At 47.9% G+C, this 16,618-nt stretch overlaps 1 protein-coding gene across 1 annotated transcript in view; it reads right to left on the bottom strand.

Moving 5' to 3' along the window:
• Nucleotides 1–16,618, bottom strand: part of TMEM132C (transmembrane protein 132C) — a 1,168,692-nt gene that overhangs the window by 86,072 nt on the left and 1,066,002 nt on the right. Inside the window, exon 6 of the mRNA XM_069756040.1 lies at nucleotides 71–276. Within this exon, the coding sequence (XP_069612141.1) occupies nucleotides 71–276 (206 nt within the window). The remainder of the gene's footprint in view (nucleotides 1–70; nucleotides 277–16,618) is intronic.

Here is a 16,618-nt window from a genome sequence, read left to right as displayed (position 1 = left end):
ACATGTATTAATAAGAACATTTCCATCTTCTGATTTGATAATAGTGTCTTATAAAACAAGACAAACCAACCTTCTGTTGGAAATAATGGGAACCCGCCATCCTTTGATTTGACTGAGTTCGGTGTCTGAGATATCTATCTGGAGAGGCAGTCGAGGAACCCAGATAGTAATCAGCAGAGGTGCACTCAGATACTGATACGTGAAGTTCACCATCACATCAACTTTGCCCTTCATTTCCTTGCCATTGACATACACATAGTCACATCTTTCCGAAACCTGAAGAAGAAAAAAACATTCAGAACTGACAGTAATAAGCAGGCTCTGGTGATATGTATGTCCATAGTCTGTTCTATATTGATTTATAATACAAGGTTTAGTGTAGCTCCAAATAATTGAAAATAATAGCTGTCATACAGCAGAATGGATGTGTATCAGCTGTCTTTAATAAGTAGCCCGATACAATATTCCTTGTATGAGTGAGCACTAAGCATGTAGCACAGTATGAGCGTTGTTACTAAGAGCGGACTCTCCAACTGCTATATCATTTACTTCAAGCTTTTAAATAATTTGTTTCTTGGTCATTTAATTTTAGGGAACTTCATGTAATAAATCTGTAGATATTGCTTTACAAATAATACATCCCTTGTATTACTGGATAATGAGGGAGGTGTACTTGTTTCTGATAGCTACATTACTTTTTTATTTTTAGTTTTTCCTTCTTTCAAAGCCTTAAAGAGAATCTGTCAGCAGGTTTTTACTATTTATACTGAGGACGGTATTCAATAGGGGTTAAAAACTGAACTCAACGATGTTTCACATGTCTGGCTGTCTGATGTTCTTTACTTAGGCTAGGTTCACATTGCGTTAGGGCAATCTGTTAAGCGCATAGCGCTAGCAGATTGCGCTAACGCAATGTTTCTTTTTGGTCCGCGTTCGCCGTCCCCGCTAGCGCAGATCCCTGATCTGCGCTAGTGAGGACTGGACCTCGGACGCGCCTCCGTCACAAAAGAACAGCACATCGCTAGCGCGTGCCGAAAATGGCACGCGCTAGCGATGCGCTACAGGCAGAAATAACATTGCTGTCAATGGGTGCGCTAACGGAGCCGTTGCACGGCGTTAATTGCGACATTTTCGCCGTGCAACGCTGTCCGTTAGCGATAACCCATTAACGCAATGTGAACCTAGCCTTAGACTAAAGCTTTAATCACCTGGTAATTAACATTGCTGTGACTTGACTAGCTGGCCTACACAACAAATCCGTGTGGAAAAAAGCAACAAAAACACAATGTGTGCTCAAATTAGGGAGGTGTCACAGAGACTGATTAATTTATATTTATTGGGCATCGGAGATTATACTTACTGGTGGGCACAGCGCGGGCTTACCGCTTTATATTTTGAAAGGTTCATGGCTAATGGTATATTTATGGTGGGGTACATATAATATTTGTAGTCAGGGGCATAGTGTGGGGGATTTTCTATTCAAGAAACTAATGTATACATAAAATATATGTGACATTGTTATTTTTAGGGCTGCTGTGATCATCGCGACAACACGAGTCGTAGCTGGGAGATGTCGACATGAAGGAGTGACCGGATGGAGAAGAAACAACAGAAAGCAACTCTAATCAGATGAGACGTCAGTGTTCACTGGATGTAAGAATTTATTCTTTATACTGTATCAGTTGGAGTTATGCTGTTATTTGTAAAACAATCTCCCTTAGGCCACATTCTCACATTTGAGTAAAATGTCTGTTTGCTGACAGTTTTTTCAGTGGAAGGCAAACTGTCTCATAGAGTTTCATAGATCCATTCACATATCCATTAAAATCATGGGTCCGAGAATGAAATCTCTGAGACTCAGAGAATATCTATTTCTGATTCGATTTTGAGGGTCAGAATAGGACATACTCAAACGGTCTGTGTGCTGTCCAAGAAAAAACTCAGGCAGCACCCGACATATCACAAGGATACAGGAATATAGCGTTATTACAGTGGAATGCAAAAGTTTGGGCACCCCTGGTGAACATTACTGTTATTGTGAACAGTTAAGAAAGTTGAAGATTAAATTATCTCTAAAAGGCGTAACATTAAAGATGAAACATTTCCTTTGTTATTAAGGCAAGAAATATATATATTTTCTTAATTTACATGTTAAAAATCACAGTAATGAAAATTGGCCGATGCAAATGTTTGGACTCCCTGCATGGATAGCACCTAGTAGCACACCCTTTTGAAAGTATCACAGCTTGTAAACGCTTTTTGTTTCCAACCAAGAGTCTTTCAATTCTTGCTTGAGGGATTTTCTTCCATTCTTCCTTGGAAAATGCTTCCAGTTCTGTGAGATTCCTTGGTCGTCTTGCATGTACTGCTATTTTGAAGTCTGGCCATTTCAATGATGTTCAGATCATGGGACTGTGAGGGCCATTGTAAAACCTTCGGCTTACTCATTTTGAGGTAGTCTATTGTGAATTTTGATGTGTGTCTAGGATCATTATCCATTTGTAGAAGCCATCCTCTTTTCAACTTCAGCTTTTTTAAACATGGTGCTATGTTTACATCAAGAATTTGCTGAAATTTCATTGAATCCATTTTTCTTTCTACCCGTGAAATAGGAAATTGGCTGCAACACAACTCCACACTTAATGGTTGTCGAGATGTTCTTGTTAAGGACTGGTGGAATGCACCAAGTATAGATGATATGAAACTAGGTGCGTTCGCAGTCCGAGGTCCACCGTGCAGGTAAAAACCCTGCTGCTAGTAAGACGGACTATATGGCGGTACTATAAGTATACACGCACGGGTTAACTTCACCCTGCGTGAAGGAAGCGATCCTGTTGTGTCACAGGACTGCGGTACCGCACATAGAGCGCGAACAAGAAGTCAGCGAACACAACCCCAACACAGGATTGAAGTCCGATTAGACCACTTGCTGGCACAACACCGCAACTGGGTGTGTAAGGAAACTAGTAAAAAAGTATATAAAGGCACGAGAGTGCATGCAGTGCCGCACTGACGGACGCCACTAACCACCCAGGCTTGGGTAAGGAAAGCGCAGAGGAAGCGCACGGCGCCGTACAGGCGGTCACAGCAACTAGACGCTGTTATGTGTGTAACATGCTGTAGGATAAGTCGGGCGCTAGATAGCAAACATACACCTTCCGCGAACAGTCATCCAATAGGGAGGGTATTTTAAAGAGCGACTTTCACTCACAACACACACACATATTATCAAGACAATACTAGCGCATGGCCGTGCGGTCATGCGCAGTTTATATAGTTGCAGCACAGGAAGCTGCTACTGAAGTTTTGCCCTTTCAGGGCCTTCCTGGAGGACCAATGGAATGTGCTGCAGTACCTGAGCATGTGACCCTCGATCTCCAACGGGAGATCTTGCCCTGGGCATGCTCAGTGTGTGCAAATAAGGACTTAGTCCCAGAGAAGCCCGCTCGCCGCAGATCAGTGCAGGGTACAACAGGAGAGCCAGAAAAGGCAACAGTAACCCTTTGCACAGAATCAGTCCCAGCAAGACGCTGGGAGCAACGCCTCCGCTGAGCAGGCCCCACTGCGGCCGGTACAGAATGGGAGACCACAGCAGACAGGGATCGAGATTCCCCCTGTGCAGCAGAGGAAACTCGACTCCTAACATTACCCCCCCTCCTAGGGCCCCACCCTCCTTGGGCCTCGCTACGCTCGAAGGCAGCAATGAGCTGCGGAGCCCGAATGTGCTCAGCAGGCTCCCAGGACCTGTCCTCAGGACCATAACCCTTCCAGTCCACCCAAAAAAAATTTTTGCCACGTACCACCTTGCACCCCAAAATAGCATTCACCTCATAATCGTCCGAAGACGAACCCGATGTCCCAGCAGATGACTCGGAAAACCGGGACATGTACACGGGTTTCAGGAGGGACACATGAAAGGTGTCGGTGATACCCAGGCGTGGCGGAAGAGCCAAGCGATAAACCACAGGATTAACCTGTTCGAGCACTTTGAAGGGACCCAAGTAGCGAGGAGCAAACTTAGCGGACTCAACTCGCAGCCTGATGTTACGGGCAGAGAGCCACACCAAGTCGCCAGGAGCAAAGGTCGGAGCGGGGCGCCGATGAGCATCGGCAGAGGACCTCATTCTCTCCTTAGAGGCCCGAATGGCATCCTGAGTGCGGTCCCAAATATTCGGTGCCTCCACAGCCCAGTCTGCCACCCTGGAGTCTGCGGAAGACACGGGCATAGGCACAGGTACCCGTGGATGCTGACCATAGTTGAGGAGGAATGGGGTTTGTCCAGTGGAGTCGGCTACGGCGTTGTTCAGCGCAAACTCTGCCCATGATAGCAAGGATGCCCAGTCATCCTGCCTGGCTGAAACAAAATGTCGCAGGTATGTGACCAAGGTCTGGTTGGCCCTCTCTACCAACCCATTCGTCTCGGGATGATAAGCGGAAGAGAGATTCAACTCAATACTGAGAAGACGACAAAGCTCTCTCCAGAACCGAGATGCAAACTGGGGACCCCGGTCACTGACAATTTTGTCAGGCATACCATGTAGGCGGAAGATGTGTTTAATGAACAACGCTGCCAAGGCCCGTGCAGAAGGTAACCGTTGTAGTGGCACCAAATGCACCATTTTTGAGAAATGATCGGTGATGACCTAAATGATGGTACAGCCGCGAGATTTGGGTAAACCCACGACAAAGTCCATCCCGACCATCTCCCAGGGCATATCTGCCACTGGCAAGGGATAGAGCAACCCAGCTGGCCTTTGACGCGGAGATTTATTTTTGGCACAGGAGACACACGCCAGAATATAATCCCTGACATCCCGGGCCATATGCGGCCACCAGTACGTCCTCGCCAGTAGCTCAGATGTCCTCTTTGTCCCAAAGTGTCCACCCACCCTGGACGAATGAGCCCAAGAGAGAACCTCTGGTCACAAATTAATGGGCACAAAAGTCTTGCCCGGAGGCACAGACTCCAGCGAAACCGGCGCTACGGTTCTCAGGCTCTCGGAAGGGACAATAAGCCGAGGCCCCTCTTCCTCCTCTTCAGTTGACATAAGAGAGCGAGAGAGAGCGTCAGCACGAATATTCTTCTCCCCGGCAAGAAAATGAAGGGAAAAGTGGAACCGGGAAAAGAACAAGGACCATCTGGCCTGACGAGAATTTAGCCGCTGGGCTGTTTGCAAATAGACCAAATTTTTGTTGTCCATGTAAACTTGGAAGGGAAAGCGTGCACCTTCCAGAAGATGTCTCCACTCAGAAAAGGCCAATTTCATTGCTAGCAGCTCCCAATCCCCGATGGAGTAGTTTCTCTCCGCTGGCGTGAACGTCTTAGAGAAGAAGAAGTATGGATGCTTCCGACCTTGAGCATCCTTTTGATAGAGGACTGCTCCAGCACCAACGGATGAGGCATCCACCTCCATTAGGAATGGCTTATCCACATCGGGACGATGTAAGATGGGAGCGCTAGCAAAGTGGGACTTAATAGAAGTGAAGGCCTTGGAGACCTCTTCCGACCACAATTTGGGATTCGCTCCCTTCTTGGTGAGGGCTACCAAGAGAGCTACCAGAGTTGAGAAGTGAGGAATGAACTGGCGGTAATAGTTAATGAACCCCATAAAGCGCTGCACCGCTTTAAGAGAATGGGGCTCTTGCCAGTCCATCACAGCCTGTAGTTTGGCAGGATCCATAGCCAATCCCTGGGCGGAGATGATATAGCCCAGGAAAGGTAAGGACTCCTGCTCAAACATACACTTCTCCAACTTAGCATAAAGAGAGTTTGCCCGTAGGAGGTCGAAGACTCTGCCAACATCTCTCCGGTGGGAGTCAATATCTGGAGAAAAGATGAGAATATCATCCAGATAGACTACAACTGAGGTGGAAAGCATATCCCAGAAGATGTCGTTGACAAAGTCTTGGAAAACGGCTGGGGCATTACAGAGCCCGAAGGGCATCACCAGATACTCATAGTGCCCATCTCTGGTGTTAAACGCCGTTTTCCATTCGTCCCCTTCACGGATGCGAATCAGGTTATAAGCACCCCGCAGATCTAATTTAGTAAACACTCTAGCTCCCCGAAGCCTATCGAAGAGCTCGGATATCAAGGGCAAAGGATACTTGTTCTTAACGGTGATAGCGTTAAGACCCCTGTAGTCTATGCATGGACGTAATTCCCCATTCTTCTTCTGCACGAAGAAGAACCCTGCCCCAGCAGGTGACACTGACTTCCTGATGAACCCTCTTGCCAGATTCTCTTGAATGTACTGAGACATGGCCTCCGTCTCCGGGAGAGATAATGGATAAACTCGACCCCGGGGAGGCTCCGCACCTGGCAAGAGATCGATAGGACAGTCATAGGGGCGATGGGGCGGAAGGGTCTCCGCCGCCTTTTTGGAGAACACGTCTGCATAAGACCAATATTGCTTGGGAAGAGAGGAAAGATATGCGGTACCTCTGTAGTAGCAACCTGAACGCACTCTCGGTGACACCTACCCCATGATTCACCCCATCCCAGAATTCTGCCTGAGGACCACTCGATGTGAGGAGAGTGGTACCGTAACCAAGGTATCCCCAACAGGACCTCATCAATCCCCTCAGGAATGATGAGCAGGGATATAATCTCCTGATGGGATGGTGACATGGACAGAGTAAAAGGGATGGTCTGATGTGTTATCTGTGCGGGGAGTGTCGACCCATTCACCACTCGTACCGTTACTGGTTGAGATAGCATAACCAGGGGTATTGCGTGACGTTGGGCGAAGGCAGAAGACATAAAATTGCCCTCTGCTCCAGAATCCACGCAGAGCTCCACCGAGTGGGAGGATGAGCCAAAAGTTATTGTCCCCTTAAAGGACAATTTGGAGGCAAACGTCACCGTGTCTAGTGCACCTCCACCTACTACCACTAGATGCTGACGTTTCCTCGACCGCTGGTGACATCTGGTGGCTAGATGTCCTGACTGTTGGCAAATATGGCAAACCTGGAGTGCACGAGCGGTCCAGGACTTAGATCCCGCTCGTGACACTACCTTAGGTTCATGAGACTCAGGAGCCTGGGCTGGAGATTCCAAAGGTTTGGCGAAGGTGGGAGCCAGCCGAAACCTCTGCCTACACTGGGCTCGCTCTAACCTCCGCTCGTGAAAACGGAGGTCGATACGAGTAGATACTGTTATTAATTCTTCCAGTGTGGCGGGAATCTCCCTAGTGGCCATGGCGTCCTTAACATGGTCAGCCAGCCCCCTCCAAAATATGGGAATAAGGGCTTTATCTAACCACTCCAGCTCAGATGCTAGAGTGCGGAAGTGGACGGCAAAATGGCTGACCAAGGACGAGCCCTGAGTCAATGCCAACACTTGGAGCGCCGTATCATGGGTGACACGAGGTCCTAAAAAGACCTGTTTCAGAGTGCTCAGGAATAACGGAGCACTCTGCACCACATGATTGCCACGCTCCCACAGCGGCGTAGCCCACTGCAACGCCCTGTCCGACAATAAAGATATGATAAAGCCCACCTTAGCCCGCTCTGTAGGGAAACGAGAGGCCAGAAGCTCGAGATGTATTGAGCATTGACTCACGAAACCCCTACAGGACTTACTGTCACCAGAAAATTTCTCTGGTAGCGGGAGGCGAGATAGCGTCGGTACAGGGGCGGCAGTGGACAAGGTAGCTGCAGCCACACTTGCAGCCTGAACAGCGACAGCAGTAACATCCACAGCTGAGGTTGAACGCTCAAGAGCCGCCAACCTTACCTCCAGCTGCTGGATGTACCGCTGTAAAAGCTGATCGTCCGTCATTACTAGCCAGACCTTGGCGCTAGTATTATGTTAAGGACTGGTGGAACGCACCAAGTATAGATGATATGAAACTAGGTGCGTTCGCAGTCCGAGGTCCACCGTGCAGGTAAAAACCCTGCTGCTAGTAAGACGGACTATATGGCGGTACTATAAGTATACACGCACGGGTTAACTCCACCCTGCGTGAAGGAAGCGATCCTGTTGTGTCACAGGACTGCGGTACCGCACATAGAGCGCGAACAATAAGTCAGCGAACACAACCCCAACACAGGATTGAAGTCCGATTAGACCACTTGCTGGCACAACACCGCAACTGGGTGTGTAAGGAAACTATTAAAAAAGTATATAAAGGCACGAGAGTGCATGCAGTGCCGCACTGACGGACGCCACTAACCACCCAGGCTTGGGTAAGAAAAGCGCAGAGGAAGCGCACGGCGCCGTACAGGCGGTCACAGCAACTAGACGCTGTTATGTGTGTAACGTGCTGTAGGATAAGTCGGGCGCTAGATAGCAAACATACACCTTCCGCGAACAGTCATCCAATAGGGAGGGTATTTTAAAGAGCGACTTTCACTCACAACACACACACATGTTATCAAGACAATACTAGCGCATGGCCGTGCGGTCATGCGCAGTTTATATATTTGCAGCACAGGAAGCTGCTACTGAAGTTTTGCCCTTTCAGGACCTTCCTGGAGGACCAATGGAATGTGCTGCAGTACCTGAGCATGTGACCCTCGATCTCCAACGGGAGATCTTGCCCTGGGCATGCTCAGTGTGTGCAAATAAGGACTTAGTCTCAGAGAAGCCCGCTCGCCGCAGATCAGTGCAGGGTACAACAGGAGAGCCAGAAAAGGCAACAGTAACCCTTTGCACAGAATCAGTCCCAGCCAGACGCTGGGAGCGACGCCTCCGCTGAGCAGGCCCCACTGCGGCCGGTACAGAATGGGAGACCGCAGCAGACAGGGATCGAGATTCCCTCTGTGCAGCAGAGGAAACTCGACTCCTAACAGTTCTTTTCTTGAAATTCTGTGTGCTTTTTTCTCCAAAAATACCTTTGATCGTTGTGGCCAAAGAGTTCTAGTTTAACTTCATCAGTCTACAGGACTTTTTTCCAAAATGAATCAGGCTTGTTTATATGTTCTTTTGCATACTTCTCATGCTGAAGTTTATGGTGAAAAGCAGGAGAGGTTTCTTCTGATGACTCTTCCATGAAGGCCATATTTGTGCAGGCGGCTCTGAACAGTAAAACATAGTAACATAGTAACATAGTTAGTAAGGCCGAAAAAAGACATTTGTCCATCCAGTTCAGCCTATATTCCATCATAATAAATCCCCAGATCTATGTCCTTCTACAGAACAATGTACCACAACTCCAGAGTCTACTAAATCTTTCTGAAGGTGTTTTGCAGTCAAGTGAGGGTTCTGGTTTTCCTCATAGCAATGCTATGAGCATCTCTCACTGAAATTTAGCTTGGTCTTCCACACCTCATCTTGACCTCCACTGTTTTTGTTAACAGCCATTTCTTAATTACATTTCGAAATGGCAACTTGAAAATGCTTTACTATTAGCTTTCTCCTACATTGTGGGCCTTCAGCATTTTCATATTCAGAGTGCTAGTCGGCTGCTTCTAAGAACCCATGGCTGCTGTTTTTTGGCACAAGGTTAGAGGGGGCTGGGTTTTTATAAAGCTGGGAAATTTGCATCACCTGGCCTTTCCTAACATTGATAGTGAACAAGCCATAACCCTAACAGGCTAATTAAGGTCTGAAACCTTGGTCATAGTTATCAGAGCACATTAATCTCCAAGGATGCCCAAACAAATGGATTGACCAATTTTTAAAATGTAAAAGATGACACAAATGTGCCATCTTTAACTTAAGGCCTTTCAGAAATAATTTCATCTTAAACTTCCATAACTGTTCACAATAATACACTGCATGTATAGTGCCGTCCCTTAGTATATTGTTTATGTTCTTGTTATACACAGCACTATCCTTAATTACATAGTTTCCTCTTCTATTATACAGTGGGGAAAATAAGTATTTCATACACTGCCGAATTTGCAAATTTTCCCACCTACAAAGAATGGAGAGATTTGTAATTTTTATCGTAGGTACACTTCTGTGAGAGACAGATTCTAAAAATAAAAAACAGAAAAACACATTATATGATTTTTAAATAATTAAATAGCATTTTATTGCATGAAATAAGTATTTGATCACCTACCAACCAGCAAGATTCCTGGCTCTCACAGTTTTTTTAAGAAGCCCTCCTACTCTGCTTTCATTACTAGAGTTGAGCGACCTTGACCTTTTTAGAGTCGAGCCGGGTTTCGCGAAACCCGACTATCTCAAAAGTCGGGTCGAGTGAAATCGGCCGATTATGACGTAAAGTCGGGATCGACCGAAACACGAAACCCAATGCAAGTCAATGGGGCAGCATAGTCGGCAGTGAGTGGGGGCCAGGAAAACACCTAGAGTGCCCATTTTAATGTCAAAACCATCCATTCTTCTTAATGAAGCTTGTCAAGCGTAATTTACCTTATAATAATTGGAAGGCATTTGAAATTGGGGGTCATTTGGCTAAAGTTGTGGTGGGTAGGGCTGGTTCAAGTAATTAGTGGGCCCAGGAAATCTGGACCACGTCACGGCAGTGGAGCAGGGAGAGGTAAGTATTTCAACTTTGCAAGTGCTGTGAACCTGAGCAAGCAGGGGGGGCCCACTCATTGGCATTGGCACTGGCACAGGGCCCCTCAAAGTACAGCGGTGTGTTTGCACGGCGGGGGCGCCTCCCACCGGCATCAACACTTTTGCGTACTATGAGAGGCCCTGTGCCAGTGACGTCGCCAACTAGTATTCCTCCCTCCACCTGATGAAGGAACCTGCACTTTCATCTGCACCTACCTCTTTGTCCCCGTGTAAGGTGGTATGGTATGCGGGAAGAGCAACCTGACTTTCAGCAGGGTCACAATGTTGTTGTGTAGAGTGCACGGGGAATGTTGCGTTATGGGTCAATGTACCAGCAGACTCATCTATCACTGGCTGGGCAATGGGCAGGATGAGGAGGAAACACAGATATAGGCCCAAAGAATAAAGTTGGCTAAATGCAGTTCAAAATTGGTAACACAGGAATAACCAGGGGGCATTGCAGTGGAGGACAACTGGAATGAGAGGCTGACACAGAGAGTAGGCCCAAATCAGTAAGTAGTCGAAATGCAGTTCAAAATTGGCAACCGTAGTAAACAGGCGGCACAGCTTTGTTCAGTGGAGGAGAACAGCAAGGAGTGGCAGACACCGATAGTAGGCCCCAACCCAACTAGTAGGCCAAATGCAGTCTAACATTAACAACTACTTAACGAGCGCCTGAAAACGGAATTTCAGGACAGGAAACCAGGAGAACAGCAAGGAGCGGCAGACACTGTTAGTAGGCCCCAAACCAACTAGTACGCCAAATGCAGTTGTTCCATTTAACCACAATTTAACGAGAGCCTGAAGATAGAAGCTCAGGAAAGGCAACCTGGAGAACACCTTGGAGTGGAACACACTATCTCTCTCCACCCCATACCCATTTTGTAGGCCTAATGCAGTGTAGTTTTCTACAACTACTAAACGAGAGTCGGAAGACCGAAGCAATGGCAAGGAAACCTGGGGAACACCTTGGAGTGTAACACACCATCTCTATCCACCTGATACCCATTTTGTAGGCCTAATGCAGTGTAGTTTTCTACAACTACTAAACAAGAGTCGGAAGATCGAAGCAATGGCAAGGAAACCTGGGGAACACCTTGGAGTGTAACACACCATCTCTCTCCACCCGAACCCATTTTGTAGGCCTAATGCAGTGTAGTTTTCTACAACTACTAAACGAGAGTCGGAAGACTGAAGCAATGGCAAGGAAACCTGGGGAACACCTTGGAGTGTAACACACCATCTCTCTCCACCCGATACCCATTTTGTAGGCCTAATGCAGTGTAGTTTTCTACAACTACTAAACGAGAGTCGGAAGACCGAAGCAATGGCAAGGAAACCTGGGGAACACCTTGGAGTGTAACACACCATCTCTCTCCACCCGATACCCATTTTGTAGGCCTAATGCAGTGTAGTTTTCTACAACTACTAAACGAGAGTCGGAAGACTGAAGCAATGGCAAGGAAACATGGCGAAAACCTTGGAGTGTAACACACCATCTCTCTCCACCCGATACCCATTTTGTAGGCCTAATGCAGTGTAGTTTTCTACAACTACTAAACGAGAGTCGGAAGACCGAAGCAATGGCAAGGAAACCTGGGGAACACCTTGGAGTGTAACACACCATCTCTCTCCACCCGATACCCATTTTGTAGGCCTAATGCAGTGTAGTTTTCTACAACTACTAAACGAGAGTCGGAAGACCGAAGCAATGGCAAGGAAACCTGGGGAACACCTTGGAGTGTAACACACCATCTCTCTCCACCCGATACCCATTTTGTAGGCCTAATGCAGTGTAGTTTTCTACAACTACTAAACGAGAGTCGGAAGACCGAAGCAATGGCAAGGAAACCTGGGGAACACCTTGGAGTGTAACACACCATCTCTCTCCACCCCATACCCAATTTGTAGGCCTAATGCAGCCTACTTTCCGACAACTACTAAACGAGAGCATGAAGATCGAAGCTCAGGAAAGGCAACCTGGGGAACACCTTGGAGTGTAACACACCCTCTCTCTACACCACGGAAGGGCTGATTCTTAGGAAGGAAGGCTGTCGGAAAGAAGCAGGGCGCGTCCGAGGGTGATTACATTCTTATTAGGTATATACTCACCCTCGGACGCGCCCTGCTTCTTTATTTGTAATGAATGTTTATTTGCAATTTTTTGGTAAATAATGATTTTATTATTTTCATTGTTTTGCATCTTCTTGGCAATAATATAAAGAAGACGCGACAGGACAACACTCGGTGGATGCCATATCTGTGTTTTAAATTGAAAAAAACTTTCAGTTAACTACTTGCAGGAGAAAGTTATTGTAGCTGGTGGCCATTTTTAGTACTGTACCAGATTTTTGTTGTATGTGTTTGTTTTTAATGTTAAAATGTCTGCATTTGATATCTCTCCAGTATTTTCTTTTTTATAAGCTAAATACTTATTTTTATATTTTCTGATGTTGGTTCAAGGGGTACACGGGCAGCAGTAGACAGGTCAGTGGAGGCCTAGTGGAAGGAGGGACCGCAGACAGGCTTTGAAGGCCTAACATAATAAATTGGGCTGGCTGTAGGCAATTTAAAATTGGTTCCAGGGGAACACGGGCAGCAGTGGCCTGGTCAGTGTAGTAGTAGTGGAAAGAACGGGCCGCAGACAGGCTTCGAAGGCCTAACATAACAAAAATTGGGATGTAGGCAATTTACAATTGGTTCCAGGGGAACACGGACAGCAGTAGACAGGTCAGTGGAGGCCTAGTGGAAGGAGGGACCGCAGACAGGCTTCGAAGCCCTAACATAATAAATTGGGCTGGCTGTAGGCAATTTAAAATTGGTTCCAGGGGAACATGGGCGGCAGTCGACAGGTCAGTGGAGGCCTAGTGGAAGGAGGGACCGCAGACAGGCTTCGAAGCCCTAACATAATAAATTGGGCTGGCTGTAGGCAATTTAAAATTGGTTCCAGGGGAACACGGGCAGCAGTAGACAGGTCAGTGGAGGCCTAGTGGAAGGAGGGACCGCAGACAGGCTTCGAAGCCCTAACATAATAAATTGGGCTGGCTGTAGGCAATTTATAATTGGTTTCAGGGGAACACGGGCAGCAGTAGACAGGTCAGTGGAGGCCTAGTGGAAGGAAGGACCGCAGACAGGCTTCGAAGCCCTAACATAATAAATTGGGCTGGCTGTAGGCAATTTAAAATTGGTTCCAGGGGAACACAGGCAGCAGTAGACAGGTCAGTGGAGGCCTAGTGGAAGGAGGGACCGCAGACAGGCTTCGAAGCCCTAACATAATAAATTGGGCTGGCTGTAGGCAATTTAAAATTGGTTCCAGGGGAACACGGGCAGCAGTAGACAGGTCAGTGGAGGCCTAGTGGAAGGAGGGACCGCAGACAGGCTTCGAAGCCCTAACATAATCAATTGGGCTGGCTGTAGGCAATTTAAAATTGGTTCCAGGGGAACACGGGCGGCAGTAGACAGGTCAGTGGAGGCCTAGTGGAAGGAGGGACCGCAGACAGGCTTCGAAGCCCTAACATAATAAATTGGGCTGGCTGTAGGCAATTTAAAATTGGTTCCAGGGGAACACGGGCAGCAGTAGACAGGTCAGTGGAGGCCTAGTGGAAGGAGCGACCGCAGACAGGCTTCGAAGCCCTAACATAATAAATTGGGCTGGCTGTAGGCAATTTAAAATTGGTTCCAGGGGAACACGGGCAGCAGTAGACAGGTCAGTGGAGGCCTAGTGGAAGGAGTGACCGCAGACAGGCTTCGAAGGCCTAACATAAGAAAAATGTCAATACAATGGTATTGACAATGCCAGGCATTGAAGGATGTCAGCGCATAGACTAAACATTGGTGGAGCTGTGAGAGAAAATTTTGCAAGTCGTAGAGCACTGTTTGACCTGGGAGGGGGGACTGTCTTGTGGCCGGCGGTACAGGCCCAGGGCCCCTCATATTACAACGGTGTGTCTGACGTTGGGTGCGCACCACCACCGCCAGACACTTTATTGTACTATGAGGGACCTAGTGGCAGTGCCGTCGACCAAAAGCGGGCACACCCACCTCTTCAGACAAACAGTACTCTCACGGGTGCTGGCGCCAAGTGGCGATACCACGGCCCCGTGTGGGGACTTTGGCCATTTAGGGAGGTGTTAACATGTCGGATGCTGGACAATCAGGTGCTGCAAATTACGAGATTGGAAAAGTCGTTCAGAATAGTCCACAGGCAAGACCTTTACATAGGAAAGCTAGGTGTCAGCCGGGCAAGGTGGGGCAAAAGATATCGAAATCCAGTTGTGGTTCATTTTAATGAAGGTTAGATCATCTACATTTTGGGTAGCCAGACGAGTCCTTTTTTCTGTTAGTATTGAACCTGCAGCACTGAATACTCTTTCTGATAGGACACTAGCTGCCGGGCAAGCAAGCTCCTGCAATGCATATTCTGCCAATTCTGGCCAGGTGTCTAATTTTGATGCCCAGTAATCAAATGGGAATGACGGTTGAGGGAGAACGTCGATAAGGGATGAAAAATAGTTAGTAACCATACTGGACAAATGTTGTCTCCTGTCACTTTGAATTGATGCTGCAGTACCTGTCCTGTCTGCGGTCATAGCAAAATCACTCCACAACCTGGTCAGAAAACCCCTCTGGCCAACGCCACTTCTGATTTCTGCCCCTCTAACACCTCTGGTCTGCTGGCCCCTGCAGCTCGTGTTAGAACGATCACGGGCGCTGTGTGCTGGGAATGCCAGAAGCAAACGGTCAATAAGAGTTGATTGTTTGGTTGCTAATATTAGTTCCAAGTTCTCATGTGGCATTATATTTTGCAATTTGCCTTTATAGCGAGGATCAAGGAGGCAGGCCAACCAGTAATCGTCATCGTTCATCATTTTTGTTATGTGTGTGTCCCTTTTGAGGATACGTAAGGCATAATCCGCCATGTGGCCCAAAGTTCCAGTTCTCAAATCTGTGGTTGTGCTTGGTTGAGGGGCAGTTTCAGGCAAATCCACGTCACTTGTGTCCCTCCAAAAACCAGAACCCGGCCTTGCCGCGCCAACAATTTCCACTGGCCCCGGAAAAGCTTCCTCATTAAAAATATAATCATCCCCATCATCCTCCTCGTCCTCCTCCTCCTCTTCGCCCGCTACCTCGTCCTGTACACTGCCCTGGCCAGACAATGGCTGACTGTCATCAAGGCTTTCCTCTTCCTCAGCTGCAGACGCCTAATCATTTATGTGCGTCAAACTTTGCATCAGCAGACGCATTAGGGGGATGCTCATGCTTATTATGGCGTTGTCTGCACTAACCAGCCGTGTGCATTCCTCAAAACACTGAAGGACTTGACACATGTCTTGAATCTTCGACCACTGCACACCTGACAACTCCATGTCTGCCATCCTACTGCCTGCCCGTGTATGTGTATCCTCCCACAAAAACATAACAGCCCGCCTCTGTTCACACAGTCTCTGAAGCATGTGCAGTGTTGAGTTCCACCTTGTTGCAACGTCTATGATTAGGCGATGCTGGGGAAGGTTCAAAGAACGCTGATAGGTCTGCATACGGCTGGAGTGTACGGGCGAACGGCGGATATGTGAGCAAAGTCCACGCACTTTGAGGAGCAGGTCGGATAACCCCGGATAACTTTTCAGGAAGCACTGCACCACCAGGTTTAAGGTGTGAGCCAGGCAAGGAATGTGTTTCAGTTGGGAAAGGGAGATGGCAGCCATGAAATTCCTTCCGTTATCACTCACTACCTTGCCTGCCTCAAGATCTACAGTGCCCAGCCACGACTGCGTTTCTTTCTGCTAGAACTCGGACAGAACTTCAGCGGTGTGTCTGTTGTCGCCCAAACACTTCATAGCCAATAAAGCCTGCTGACGTTTGCCAGTAGCTGCCCCATAATGGGAGACCTGGTGTGCAACAGTGGCAGCTGCGGATGGAGTGGTTGTGCGACTGCGGTCTGTGGACGAGGTCTCGCTTCTGCAGGAGGACGAGGAGGAGGAGGAGGGGGTGCGAACGGCTACAGCCAACTGTTTCCTAGACCGTGGGCTAGGCAGAACTGTCCCAAACTTGCTGTCCCCTGTGGACCCTGCATCCACCACATTTACCCAGTGTGCCGTGATGGACACGTAACGTCCCTGGCCATGCCTACTGGTCCATGCATCT

This window comes from Ranitomeya imitator, chromosome 1, assembly GCF_032444005.1.
Source record: "Ranitomeya imitator isolate aRanImi1 chromosome 1, aRanImi1.pri, whole genome shotgun sequence".
Lineage (NCBI taxonomy): Eukaryota > Metazoa > Chordata > Amphibia > Anura > Dendrobatidae > Ranitomeya > Ranitomeya imitator.
Note: the sequence above shows the minus strand (reverse complement) of the source record. Positions and strands in the feature narration are given on the sequence as shown.